A 15128-nucleotide genomic window follows, 5' to 3' on the forward strand; every position below is an offset into this window, starting at 1 on the left:
ACTGGTTGCTACTTGCCAAGATACATATTTTCAGTTGATGGATGTAGGATAGTAAGGATGTGTCAGAAATCACATCCCCAAATAAATAAAATAAAAATCATCAACAGCCCCCCCACCCCCGCAAAAAAAAAACCAAAAACAAAAAACAACCCTATCTTAGTCAGAAATGTTTTGATCAAGGAATACTTCTAAGGGGGTTGCTTAGTCAGTTTTTTTTTTTTTTTTAACTTTAATCACATTTTATGAAATGTAAGAAAGATTTTGGTTCTTTGGGCAAGGAAACGTGTTTGCCCATTTTTTTAATTGCTAGTAAGATTATGTAATTAAAAAATTAGGGCAAAGAAAGGAGACTTACAACTGTTCATTTATAGGAATGTCACTTTCCTAAATCTAAAGTAGACCTTTATACGTCACAGTGTATAAAGGTATACACTCTCACAGTGTGCTATTAGAATAAAATCTTAACATTTTATTTATATAATTATAAAATACATAATACAATATAATATAATTTATTCTTTGGTGAAAGGAGCCTCTGCCCTCTGGTGTAGGGAACATTTTTCTCTGCCAGAGTAGTAGTGTGACTAGATTAAGAACAACCACAGAAAATTTTCCAAATGAAATCGAGATGATAGTTCCATTTGTATTTGGATTATCAAGGTGAATTTTGACTGTTCAACCATCAGTCCCCTTTAAAGAAGTGTTGAAGCCTAAATTTGCCTCAGGCATCATTTTATCACTTCCTTCCTGTATTAGCTTGACCATATGGTAGTCATGTAACAAAACCACTACTGTTTGGTCTGTTGAGCATAATTCTAAAGAAAACATGAAAAAACTTTTTCTTCAGAAAAGGAATTGCTGTTGATAGTGTGTAATTATGTTTTGGTTTGGGAAGAAATAAAAGTTAAAACAAAAACTAATTTATTAAGAATAGTTCAGTCTTATCAATTGCTGTGATGGGTAGGTGAGTGTATGTAGTATGTTTTTAAAGAAAGACTCTTCCCAAAGGCTTTATCTCATTCTCAGTAGCTCTTTCCTTTTTGTCCTGTACAGATACATCTCTTGCCTCTTTGATAATGGTCAGGATGGACTACTAGCTTTAGCTATTAATCTGTTCCCTTAAAGCTTGTCAGTTTTCTTTTCCATGTGCAAGACAGCACCACACTCATCAAATTGTCATGAAAAAGTCAGTAGTGAAGATGGAAGTTCAGTGGACATTGAACTGGATCTTACCTTAGCTACAAACCCACACAGAAGCAGGAGAAAACCATATAACCAGGTGATGAGGGACTAGCTCAGCACAGGGTCAGAAATGACACCAGCTTCAAAATAATACTTTCTATTTAACACAAAGGGAAAGGCAAACAAAACACATGAAACCTGGAGCATGTTGTGTAAATAGTAAGGCCCAGGAATCAATTTTTCCAAATGTACTTTGTAACCACCTTGTTCTCTTCAGAAATGCCAGACACGAAAGCTGAAGATGAAATGGATTTTCTGAGTAATACCAAGGAGAGTTCAGTTTCTGAAGAGGTGGCTGTAGGAAACATAGCTTCTACACCGGAGGTGAAACAAGGCCCGAAGACCCAGGCGGTAAGTCTGTATGAGCACAAAGTGTGTTTAGGCTGCTCTGTTGTGTCTGATTTATGGCCTTGCTTGGGGGATTTTTTTTGATTCACAGTAGGATTTTTTTCCTTTCTCCCTTGTTCCCTCATATACAAATGTGGACATGTTGCAGTGAAGCTTTCGCATAGCATAGTTTTAGAATGGACCCTCCTGCAGGGAACCCTTGGAGATAATAATGAAAAATGCTTTTCCTGTGAGCACAAGACTTTCCAATTTGTCATGAGGTTTATTTAACATGTCACAAGATGGGAATTACCAGAAAAAGGGATCTATTAACCCTTCTTAAACCTGACTCTTCTTTCTTTATATAGAAACTGATAGCAAAAATGAGATTTTAACTTAAAGCTCAATACTGACTAAAATATGAAGTATGTCATTTTTAATGATGGAAAAAAAATTCACTAGGTTTTCATAATAGCTCTATTGAGACATAGTTCACATAACCGTAAAATTCACTCATTCAAGTAAAGTGTGCAGCTTAGTAGTTTTTAATATATTTACAAAGTCTTAAAACTGTCACTGCCGTCTAATTTTGTAACGTTGTCATCATGCTGAAAAGAAACCCCATGTTCATTAGCAGTTCACTACCACCCCCCTCAGCTAACGGTCACTAATCTCCTTTCTGTGTCTATGGGTTTGCCCGTTCCGGAACTTCATATAAATGCAATTATAGAATATGTGGCCTTCGGTGACTGGTTTCTTTCACTTAGTGTAATGTTTCAAGGTTCATCCATGTTGTAACATTGATCAGTATTTCATTTCTTTTTATTGCCAAGTAATATCCTGTTGTATGGATATACTACATGTTGTGCATTTGAATTATTTCTACTTTTTCGCTATTGTGAATAATAACTGCTCTGAACATTTGTGTATAAGTTTGTGTGGACATATGTTTTCATATACTTAGTAATGGGTGTGCTGACCCATATGGTAATTTTATATTTAATACTTAACTAAGTTTTCAGAAATGGTTTTCTTCAGAACTTAACTAAGTTTTCAGAAATGAGATTATTGTTCTTCTTGTTTAAAGCTATTAACTTGTAAAGCAGAGAACTTAAACTTGTTGAGAGAAACAGAGTTCTAAGCTTTAGATTCCACACTTGTCTTAAAAAAAAGAACACCTTTTGGAAGCTGAAAAATCGAGTTACTGGCCTAAATCATATTGCCCGTCGGAAAATGAACCTTCCTTGCCTAGACTTGAGGGTGCACTGTGTTTGCTCTTCAGAGGGCTAAGTATTTTTTCATAAAGTTACCCCAGTACATAAACAGAACTATACCCTCCCAAAATGTTTCAAGTGTATGGACTGTGATAAACAAGCTTCATTTTTTTGGAGTACAGTGGTAGGGAGGTGCTGGCTGTTTTCACCCACCCCTTATTACAGATAGTATCCATGACTAATGCCTGGTTGGCTACTTGTACAGCAGGCACTATACAGACAAATACTGCTTTTGCCCCTGGGGAAAGAAAAGAGAACACACCCTGCATGGGTACATGTGTCTTTGTTTCCAGGAGCCCCTAAAAATGGAAAGGAACAAACTCACATCCTTGAATTCAAATGCCTCTGTTTCTTAGTCTTCCATCTGAAGTCTTGCTAATTAGTGTTCTGGAGTGCAGCCTGATGCTTGGCCATAGACCTTTTGCTTTCCCATGAGGATATCTCTGTCCTGACAGTATCTTGACTACTATAAAAAAGAAAACAAAACACTGTATTTTTAAAAGAAAGTACCTCCTCTCCTCGTCTCTTTCCTCTTCTCATTTTTCCTCCAGTTTTAGGAGTTGAGATAGGTAATATTCCTCTGGTTGGTCATCAAGCCTCATTTTACAGATAAAAGAATTACACCCTCAGAGAGTCACATGGCTAGCTCAAGGTCAGAGCCTGCTAGAATGGGAGCTTGTAGTTTGGTTCTAACCTAGGACTTGCCCAGTGGGGTGCTTTCCTCCCTGCCTCTTAACCCCAGGCTCTGTGACTGTGGGTATATTCTAAGGAGCATCAATATGTGAGAACCATGTAATTTGTCTGTTGCTAGGGGTTATCTGTGCTTTGTGTCTGCCTTCACTTAGCGTAGTTAGAGAAAGCATACGTTAATGGAATTTTTAGTTCATGAGGATTTTCAGGTCTACACAGTGGAGGGTTTTGTGTTCACGGCATTCTCAAAGTGACGTGGAATCTGACCACTGACCTCCCCTCCCTGTTGCTCTGCCAGCCTTGCCTTACTTGCTATGGATTGAAAGGAGAAAGCATGGACACACAATTTGATCTTTCCAATGCCCCATTTTCTCTTTTTATCCCATTTAACTTTCCACATGCTATATTCATTGAGAAGTTCCCAAACATTTTTGGTAAAGGACAGAGAGTAAATATTTTAGGGTATGTGGGACTACAGTTTCTGTAACAACTAATCAACTTTGATGTTATAGTGTGAAAGCAGCCACAGGCTGCCTGTAAACAAGAGTGTGACTGTGTTCCAATAAAACTTCATAGAAATTTGAATTTCATATCATGAAGTAATTTAATTTTTTGAATTTTTTTCAATCATTAAGAAATGTAAAATCTACTCAGGGTGTTTTTTTATGGGCTGTACAAAAACAAGCGGTGGCCTAGTGGTGGTAGTTTGTGGGCTCCTGACCTAGAGGATACTTGTGCTTCAGTGGATGAAAAGAAAGAGAAAGCAAGTAGAATTTTTTTCTTTTCTAAATTGTTTCATCTTGCCGTGAAAGCTCTGGTTACTAACCTGCACATAGGAAGGTGGAGAGTTTCGATTCTGTGTTTCTCCTGAATTTGCTTTTTGACTTAGTCTCTCCAGGGCTCAGCTTCCTTACTCTATTCGTCTTCTAGCCTTAACCTTCTGGAGTCTGGGTTTGCAGTCTGAAAAGGGTTACTTGAGCTTGTGATTGTAGTCGAGGGTGGAGTGGCATTTGTTTAGCATTATTTAATTCGATCTTTCAGACACATGGTCAGTCTCTTTGCTGGCCTTGGGAAGAAGCCAGTCATTGCTTCATTGACTCATTATTTCACTGAATCATCCTCTTCCAAATGTAAAACGGGAAAAAACTGTGTATCTTACGCTTTGCTACTGTCTTGAAAACCTAGAGCATAGGTTCATAAAGGAATTAGGCAGTATCAAGAATAGTGCTTGCTTATATCCTCAGAGAAAACGCATGCGTGTGTTAAATGCTACAGGTGTCTCAATACATGATATGTGGTCCTAACGGATATTTCTTCACTGAATCGAAAACTGTTCACAATTCCAGAGGCCAGGTTTTATACACAATATGGTCCATTCCCATTAGTCATTTCATCAGCATTTTTCTTTCTTTTTTTTTTTTGTGGTAAGCAGGCCTCTCACTGTTGTGGCCTCTCCCGTTGCGGAGCACAGGCTCCGGACGCGCAGGCTCAGCGGCCATAGCTCACGGGCCCAGTCGCTCCACGGCATGTGGGATCTTCCCGGACTGGGGCTCGAACCCACGTCCCCTGCGTCGGCAGGCAGACTCTCAACCACTGCGCCACCAGGGAAGCCCTCATCAGCATTTAGTAGTCATGGTTGTTATTAAGTATTGCCAAAGCCTTAATACTAGTTACAATTTAATATTCAACATTATCCCTTCTTATATATACATTCCTGGTTTCAAGGTTCTCAGATTACCTCTTGTAGTCCTCTTTTTTTCCCCTCAGTGAGTTAATATATATCAAGTACTTAGAGCCTGACATGCAATAAGTACCACTTAGCATTATTATTATTAATTAGTTTTATAACTTTAGATTCCAATATCCTTTTTAATTTAAGTAATTTAAGTAACTGGTGGCATATTGTGGTTCCTAAAACAATCAAGCCTCAGGTTCTGCTTCTTGAACATTGTTATAAAAGCTTCAGGAATAGCATCAAATGTTAATTTAAGTTGGGAGACATGGTGCTTGTTTTACTTCTGAGACCCTTAGAATTTGAGTGAAGCTTAAAGATTATCTGAAGTCTAATACCTTTGCTTTATAGGAGGAAAAAAATGGTTTCTGGAAAGTTAAGCGACTTGCCTCATTTTACAGCTAGTTAATTCTGTATGCTAGACTAGAACCTCATTTCTGTGTCCGTAATGTCTCTGCTATACTGTGGTTTCCAGAAAAGTCATCCTGAGGGTATACTTCTGGGGAATTCAGTTCACTTGGATGGGTTTTTGCATTTTAAACAAGTACCCCTGAATGATGCATACACACCCTAAGATTCTAAAACCATTGCATTATACCCTCGTGCTTTCAGTGATAGTTGGAGAAATTCCTTTGGCTGTTTTAGGATCTAAGCTGATTCACTTTAAAATAAGTCTCATGTTCTTATTATAATTTGTTTAGCTGTAGCTAAGTACCATCAAGATGGTATTTGTCCAGAGAGTTTGCTTTTGATGTACAATTACTAAGATTTTCCAAACCTGCCATTTATTTCCTAAAGAATGATATGACTGGGTGTAGAGGTGACATTCAATACTTGAGTCCAGAACAGAAAGCTTTCTGGGACCATTCACCTTGAGAATATGCTCCATGGTGACCAGGAAGGAATTCTGACTCCTACTTCCCTGACCCAGTGCTGCAAACCAGTATACTCCATGTCCTCTGTGAATCTTTTCAACACGTGGCCAAGTTCATTAGGAAGGAGCTTGCTTCCCTGGGGTATCTGTTCATTAAGGTATTTCTGTAATAGTTCCTTTTCCAGATGATCATTGCAGAAGCTCATTAGCCATATGGAGGAGTTAATTCAATAAGCCAGGTATATCTTGTCAGGATGCCCATGGTCCTAGCAGCCAAACACTCAAGAACAAATATGTTCAAGCACAACTATAAAATCCCATATGTTGGGTATTAGGTTACTGGGAAAGTCTACTCTTCATTTAACACACACTCCCCAATCAGAACCATGCTCCCTTTTAAAAAAAATAACTACATAGGGCTTCCCTGTTGGCACAGTGGTTAAGAATCCGCTTGCCAGTGCAGGCGACACGGGTTCGAGCCCTGGTCTGGGAAGATCCCACATGCCGCAGAGCAACTAAACCTCTGTGCCACGACTACTGAGCCTGTGCTCTAGAGCCCGCAAGCCACGACTACTGAAGCGCGAGCACCTAGAGCCCATGCTCCACAACAAGAGAAGCCACTGCAATGAGAAGCCTGCGCACCCCAATGAACAGTAGTCCCCGCTCGCCGCCAACTAGAGAAAGCCTGCGTGCAGCAACGAGGACCCAGCGCTGCCAAAAATAAACAGATAAATAAATAAATTTATTTTAAAAAAGCCCGACACAGCCAAACATTAAATTAACTGAATTTCCATTCTTAGTTATTTTTACAACAATATTAATATTTGTTTCTTCAAGGTTGTGGTAAGGGCAGTGTTGGACTATTTCTGGTTAAAATCTTGAATTCTCCCTGTAGTTTGATTATTTTCTGTGTTTCCTTCCTCTTGTCTCAAGGGGGCGAGCTTGCATTTCCATCCCTAGTCCAGGAATCTCTTCAAAAAAGTTTTCGTTTTGTGTGGCTTTTCACACCCTTCATGCACACCTGCCATAGGAACATATGGCAGCTCTCAGGCTATCTGGTAACTAACTGGACTGGTCGTAGCACTGATATTCAAAATGACTCACACATCCTACCCTCTTATTTAACAGTTTTCAATTTTAAAAAAGGTCTTTTTAAAAATGTCTCTGCTATCATATTTACATATATATAGTTTTGTGGTATACGTGTCATCTAGGAAAAAGCAAAGTGGCCTCTTCATGTCGCCAGTAAGTCTTCTCTGCGTATATTTGGCATGTAAGAGAACTAGCACTGCACCCACCCCCCGCTGCCAATTATCCTTTTTGGGTCCAAATCTAGAGCTAGCTTCAGTCACAGGGAAACATACTCCTCAGCTTTTTCATACAGAATTTTTGGAGATACTCTGGATGTCTCTTCTGAAATGGGGTTAACAAGAAATTCTCCAAGTGTTCTTCTAGAGAAGATAGTTGCAAAAAAGAAGTGCCTTAAAGAGCCCCAGATCACAAAGCCGTAAGTGGAAAAACTGCATCCTTAATGTAAAAATATCTGTAAATAATATATGTAAGAGTATAATTTAATGATCTAACTATACATTTTTTCCTTTTTTTAAAAAACTGAGGCATAGATGATGCACAATATTATATGTTTCAGCTGTTTAGCAGTGATTCACAATTTTTAAAGGTTATGTTCCATTTATAATTACTAAAAAATATTGGCTATATTCCCTCTGTTGTATAATATATCCTTGTAACTTATTTATTTTATACATAGTAGTTTGTCCCTCTTAATCCCCTGACCCTATCTTGCCCCTCCCTCCTTCTTTCTACCCACTGGTGACCACTAGTTTGTTCTTTTTATCTGTGAGTCTCTTTCTGTTTTGTTATATTCACTAGTTGGTTTTATTTTCTTAGATTCCATGTATAAGCGATATCATACAGTATTTGTCTTTCTCTGTTGGACTTACTTCACTTAGCGTAATATCTTCCAAGTTCATCCATATTATTGCAAATGGCAAAAATCCATTCTTTTTTATGGCTGAGTAGTAGTATACCATTGTATATAGCTATACATTTTTCAGTGACCTTGAGGAAATTGTTTAATTTCTCTGATCTCCATCTTCCCACTTGTATAATGGTTAGGTAATCTCTAATGTTTCTTCAGGTTCTTAATTTTTAACCAGTGTGTGATTCTAAAATGATAGGAATAAGTCCATGAATGTTGGGGTGTATATCTTACTGTATTGGAGTAAAAGGGCAACCGTGAAGGACATTTTAAAATCACACTTCCTTTAATGGCCAGTTCTTACTGATCACTTTTTCTTTGAACATTTTCCAGGGTGTTTTGCTCTGCAGTCTTACTTTGATTAATAATCCACTTCTTTCTCTCATAGAACTGCTTAATCATAGGTCATGTGTGCATTTTGGAGGAGGCATGTGTGCCTTTTCTACCCCCCCACCCCCCCACCCCCCCACCCCCCCCACCCCTCCACCCCCTCCACCCCACCCCCCCGCCCCCGCCTGTTGGGACAAAAGAACCAAATGTGATTCTTATCACTCTTTTGGCCCATTTGTTACACTCCTCATCTCACTTTTGTTCATTCTTATCTCATTATATTGACAGCCAAGGTTAGTAGCCAAGCACAGTGGAAAGATTATGGAGCCCAGTAAACCACCGTTTTAATCCCAGTTCTGGCCCTTGATCTGCCACTTTGATCCATGTGTTTAGAGGCTCAGTTTCCTCATCTATAAATTTGGGATAATGATGCCAACTGCAAGAGTTATTTGTACTAACTAGAGTTAGTATAGTGTCCAGCATGTACTAGACGTTTTATAAGCAGTAGGGTGTAACTCTAATCTCATTTTAAACTAACTCAGAATTATCAGACCCACTCTTAAGACTCTATGGATGAATGATTTTAAATAGATGATGGTTAAAATGATCTTGGAAGAAGTTACCAACTGTATCAGGCCATAGTGTTACTTATTTAAATTACCATGTCAGTTTGTGTTTACTGTGAAGGTGCATTGATTTATTCAGAACCTCATTCAACAAATGTTCTTGAACTCTGTGCTAGACCTTAGAAATGCTGAAATGAAAATAAGCCTGTCTCCACATTCAAATTCATATTCCAGTGGGAAGAGACAATTACTAAACCAATAAGATACAGTCTGGTAAGTGTTAAAATATATAGGCAAACTCAGGGTGGCTTATGAATAGATATATTTCAGCTAGATAAATGGTAAATTCTCCTCTCTAAGTTCCTATATACCCCCTGGGAGGAGGGACGTTTCTAAGGAATGGTGTATTATTTTTACACTGTTTACCTCAAGTGGCTTCCCAAGTTTCATTTTAAAGGAGGATTGTCTTTTGTGGGGGTGAAGATATGTGCATTCCATGTCAGAAACTCAGGCTTGGGTGTAACCGTTATTTCTGCCAGTAGACTTGGAAGGGCCCCCACTGGGCGACCTCTCAGAAAAACTAGTGTATTGCTTCTGACCCCAAGTTCTATGTTCATCTTACTGACATAAACATGACTTTATGGCTACTTGTTTTCCCCTCTTAAGAGAATAAGCTTCCATAGTAGAAAAACTAAAAGAAAAATATCATTTGATCTGTGGAGAAAGGCTTAGGTCCTTCTCAGTGATGCACATAATTGGGACATTTATAGATTTCTCAGATTTTGATTGTGTATTTTAAGAAGATGCCTTGCTGGTTGGCCACCATAAGAGTAAAGGTGCACGCTGTATATGGAATTGTTTATCCAGAAAAGGTTTCAGGGGTACTGATTTCTGATATTTTGGGCCCATTAGACTGCTCAACTTCGTGATGTAGTCTGTGGCTTTGATTTCCTTTATTCATTCATTTAGTAAACTTTAAATGAATACCTTTCCCTCTCAAGGTATTGCATCAAATATGTAGGGAAGTAAAAAAGAGGTTAGATATTGTCTTTGTCCCTAGTTTAGTTAAATAAAGAAAGCACATACAGGCATAATCACAGTCTGTGGCTGCAGTATGTGAGATATGCCATAGGTGCCTTTAAGGTGCTCTGGAAGTTCACAGAGAGATGAATTCTTCCTGAGAAGTGCTTGTCTGAAATGTAGTGATGTTTCCTTGGTGATTACCTTGTTGTAACACACATGGTATAAATATTCATTAGAAAGTAGGGATAGGTTCAGGGAACCTTTGGTGTGCTCTCCAGCTTTATAGTTCTTTATTGCTTTCACAATGTACTTGGCCCTTCAAAGATCCAAGAATTGCCAGAAATGCCCCAATTTCAGTTTAGGAAACTGAAAAGTAACATTTACCAAAAGAAGCATAAAGAATGGAAGTATTTGGTAATATGTGAACCATGTAGGAATTAAAAAGAGTAGTACCTCTGTTTAAATATTTCCATTCAGCCAGTATAAATCTGCATTCCCTCCTTGCCTCTTTGATGCAGTGATATAGCCATTTTGCTTCCATTCTGAGAACCCCCAAAGCCCCATCCCTCCTTGTGGAACCGAAGAATTGTGACATGGTCTTAAGTCATTGCCACGTGTGTAGTCTTCAATAGAAAGTTAGTTGATAATGAAGATACTTTCCATAAAGTTCAGAACAGAAAATACTCTTAGGAGCACAATTAAAATATCTTTGAGTTTAAGTCTTACTCAGAAGTCACAGTAAGCCAAATATTTTTTATATTGATCTTCCTTATCTGTGTAGCAGTTGGCATTCTGTCCTGAGTCATTCGAATTGATATATATTTAAGAGTTTTGAAAGCCTAGTCATTATGCAGTTGGAATTTGGGGTCGAACCGAAGTATAAGAATGAAATAGATTTTTTGTGTTTGGTTCCTGGATTTGTATTGAATGTAGTTGCAGAAGATGATTTGTGGAACAGTTTGAAGTACTTATAACAAGAATAATTAGGTTAAGTGTACAGCTCCCCAAAGTGGACACTGTGGAAAGTGTTTATTTGAATGTCTAAATTTGACTCGGAATTTTCATTCATGCGAGACACACAGTAGTCCCCCCTTATCCACGGGGCATGTGTTCCCAGACCCCTGTAGACGCCTGAAACCTTGGATAGTGCCAAATCCTATATAGACTGTTTTTTCATATACATACATACATATCTGTGAAAAAGTTTAATTTATGAATTAGGCACAGTAAGAGATTAACAATAATAATAAAATGGAACAGTTATAACTATACTGTAATAAAAGTTATGTGAATGTGATCTTTCTCTCAGAATACCTTAAATCTGTAATGTCTTTTCCATCTTAACTAAACACGCACGGTGCGCATAATTTTTGCAGTTTGAGGTGCTATGGTAAAAATAGCACTATTTTCTTTATCCTTCTTCACAATTTCACAGAAAATTCATCCTTACCATAGATCTTAGCAACCTCAGCATACGATTTTCCCCCCCTTCCCTATTAAGTCCAGAACTTTCATCTTTCACTTAAAAGATGCACTTTACATCTGTGGTAGATCCAAAATGCCAGCATCACTACTCTTGTGATTTGGGACCATTATTAAATAAAATAAGGGTTAGTTGAACACCACACTGTGTACTGACATAGTCAGTCTGATAACCAAAACAGTTACTAAGTGACTAATGGGCAGGATATGCCAGACAAAGGAACGACTCACATCCCAGGTGGGGCAGAGAGAGATGATGCGAGATTACGTCAGGCTACACAGAATGGTACACAACTAAAAACATATGAATTGTTTACTTCTGGAATTTTCCATTTAATATTTTCTGACTATGGTTGAGCACAGGTTACTAAAATCATGGAAATTAAAACCTCAGATGAGGGGGGACTACTGTATACATACACATGTGTGTGTTTCTTCTACTACATAGAACATGAGATACTTTTCGAGCATCACAGCATCTGGGAAATTTTGCTCTACCCCTTTCCTGAAGCAGTAGTACAACAACAACAACAAAAAAATGGAGAGGGGGATAAATCGTGAAAAAGTAAGACTTACTTTCTTGCTCGGAGTCTCCTTGAAGAAAGATAGACCAGTAGAAAAAGGTACTTGAGTTGGAGATACCTCACCACCCCTTTGGTTTGTTTGCACAAATGGAATGGGATCATAAGATTCGTAGTGGGACCATTTAAAGGTCTTTTCTGCTCCCATGCAGTCCTGGCCTGAGGAACAGGGGCGGGAGCTTCGAGACTAGGGTGGCGCGAAAGCCATGTGGAGGACAGGCTCTTGGTGATCCAGCCAGCCATCAGGGCTGTGCCACTGAGGTGGGAGAGCCAAGTTCAGGACACTGGTCCACAAGAGACCTCCCAGCTCCACGTAATATCAAACGGCGAAATCATCTCCCAGAGATCTCCATCTGAATGCCAAGACCCAGCTTCACTCAATGACCAGCAAGCTCCAGTGCTAGACACCCCATGCCAAACAACTAGCAAGACAGGAACAAAACCCCATCCATTAGCACAGAGGCTTCCTAAAATCATAAGGCCACAGACACCCCAAAACACACCACCAGACATGACAAGATCCAGCCTCATCCACCAGAACACAGGCACTAGTCCCACCAGAAAGACAAGATCCAGCCTCATCCACCAGAACACAGGCACTAGTCCCCTCCACCAGGAAGCCTACACAACCCACTGAACCAACCTTAGCCACTGGGGGCAGACACCAAAAACAACGGGAACTACGAACCTGCAGCCTGCAAAAAGGAGACCCCAAACACAGTAAGATAAGCAAAATGAGAAGACAGAAAAACACACAGCAGATGAAGGAGCAAGATAAAAACCCACTAGACCTAACAAATGAGGAGGAAATAGGCAGTCTACCTGAAAAAGAATTCAGAATAATGATAGTAAAGATGATCCCAAATCTTGGAAATAGAATAGACAAAATGCAAGAAACATTTAACAAGGACCTAGAAGAACTAAAGATGAAAAAAACAACAATGAACAACACAATAAATGAAATTAAAAATACTCTAGATGGGATCAATAGCAGAAAAACTGAGGCAGAAGAACAGATAAGTGACCTGGAAGATAAAATGTGGAAATAACTACTGCAGAGCAGAATAAAGAAAAAAGAATGAACAGAACTGAGGACAGTCTCAGAGACCTCTGGGACAACATTAAATGCACCAACATTTGAATTATAGGGGTTCCAGAAGAAGAAGAGAAAAAGAAAGGGACTGAGATAATATTTAAAGAGATTATAGTTCAAAACTTCCCTAATATGGGAAAGGAAATAGTCAATCAAGTCCAGGAGGCACAGAGAGTCCCATAAAAGATAAATCCAAGGAGAAACACTCCAAGACACATATTAATCAAACTATCAAAAATTAAGTACAAAGAACAAGTATTAAAAGCAGCAAGGGAAAAACAACAAATAACGCATAAGGGAACCCCCATAAGGTTAACAGCTGATCTTTCAGCAGAAACTCTGCAAGCCAGAAGGGAGTGGCAGGACATAATTAAAGTGATGAAGGAGAAAAACCTACAACCAAGATTACTCTACCCAGTAAGGATCTCATTCAGATTTGACAGAGAAATTAAAACCATTCCAGAAAAGCAATGCTAAGAGAATTCAGCACCTCCAAACCAGCTTTACAACAAATGCTAAAGGAACTTCTCTAGACAGGAAACACAAGAGAAGGAAAAGACCTACAATAATAAACCCAAAACAATTAAGAAAATGGTAATAGGAACATACATATTGATAATTACCTTAAATGTAAATGGATTAAATGCTCCAACCAAAAGACATAGATTGGCTGAATGGATACAAAAACAAGGCCCGTATATATGCTGTCTGCAAGAGACCCACTTCAGACCGAGGGACACATACAGACTGAAAGTGAGGGGATGTGAAAAGATATTAAGTGCAAATGGAAATCAAAAGAAAGCTGGAGGGCTTCCCTGGTGGCGCAGTGGTTGAGAGTCCGCTTGCCGATGCAGGGAACACGGGTTCATGCCCTGGTCCGGGAAGATCCCACATGCCGCGGAGTGGCTAGGCCCGTGAACCATGGCCGCTGAGCCTGCGCCTCTGGAGCCTGTGCTCCAGGGCCACAATGGGAGCGGCCACAACAATGAGAGGCCCACGTACCGCAAAAAAATAAAATAAAAATTAAAAAAAAAATGGAAAGCTGGAGGAGCAATTCTCATATCAGACAAAATAGACTTTAAAACAAAGACTATTACGAGAGGCAAAGAAGGACACTACATAATGATCAAGGGATTAATCCAAGAAGAAGATATAACAGTTGTAAATATTTATGCATCCAACACAGGAGCACCACAATACATAAGGCAAATGCTAACAGCCATAAAAGGGGAAATTGACAGTAACACAATCATAGTAGGCGACTTTAATACCCCACGTTCACCAATGGACAGATCATCCAAGATGAAAATGAATAAGGAAACAAGCTTTAAATGATACATTAAACAAGATGGACTTAATTGATATTTATAGGACATTCCATCCAAAAACAGCAGAATACACATTCTTCTCAAGTGCTCATGGAACATTCTCCAGGATAGATCATATCTTGGGTCACAGATCAAGCCTTGGTAAATTAAAGAAAATTGAAATCGTATCAACTATCTTTTCCAACCACAACGCTATGAGACTAGATATTAATTACAGGAAAAAATCTGTAAGAAATACAAACACATGGAGGCTAAACAACACACTACTTAATAACCAAGAGATCACTGAAGAAATCAAAGAGGAAATCAAAAAATACCTAGAAACAAATGACAATGAAAACACAATGACCCAAAACCTATGGGATACAGCAAAAGCAATTCTAAGAGGGAAGTTTATAGCAATACAATCCTACCTTAAGAAACATCTCAAATAAACAACCTAACCTTACTCCTAAAGCAATTGGAGAAAGAAGAACAAAAAAAAAACCCAATGTTAGCAGAAGGAAAGAAATGAGAAAGATCAGATCAGAAATAAATGAAAAAGAAATGAAGGAAACGATAGCAAAGATCAATAAAACTAAAGGCTG

General features: G+C 38.7%; 1 protein-coding gene across 3 annotated transcripts in view; it reads left to right on the plus strand.

Annotated features, from left to right (window-relative positions):
* The window catches only part of AKAP13 (A-kinase anchoring protein 13), a 338516-nt gene that overhangs the window by 186727 nt on the left and 136661 nt on the right, over positions 1 to 15128 (plus strand). For all 3 annotated transcript variants that reach the window (XM_060156069.1, XM_060156077.1, XM_060156080.1), the window contains exon 8: positions 1460 to 1593. In XM_060156069.1, coding sequence (XP_060012052.1) covers positions 1460 to 1593 — 134 coding nt within the window. The remainder of the gene's footprint in view (positions 1 to 1459; positions 1594 to 15128) is intronic.

The sequence above is a fragment of the Lagenorhynchus albirostris genome, chromosome 1, assembly GCF_949774975.1.
Source record: "Lagenorhynchus albirostris chromosome 1, mLagAlb1.1, whole genome shotgun sequence".
NCBI lineage: Eukaryota > Metazoa > Chordata > Mammalia > Artiodactyla > Delphinidae > Lagenorhynchus > Lagenorhynchus albirostris.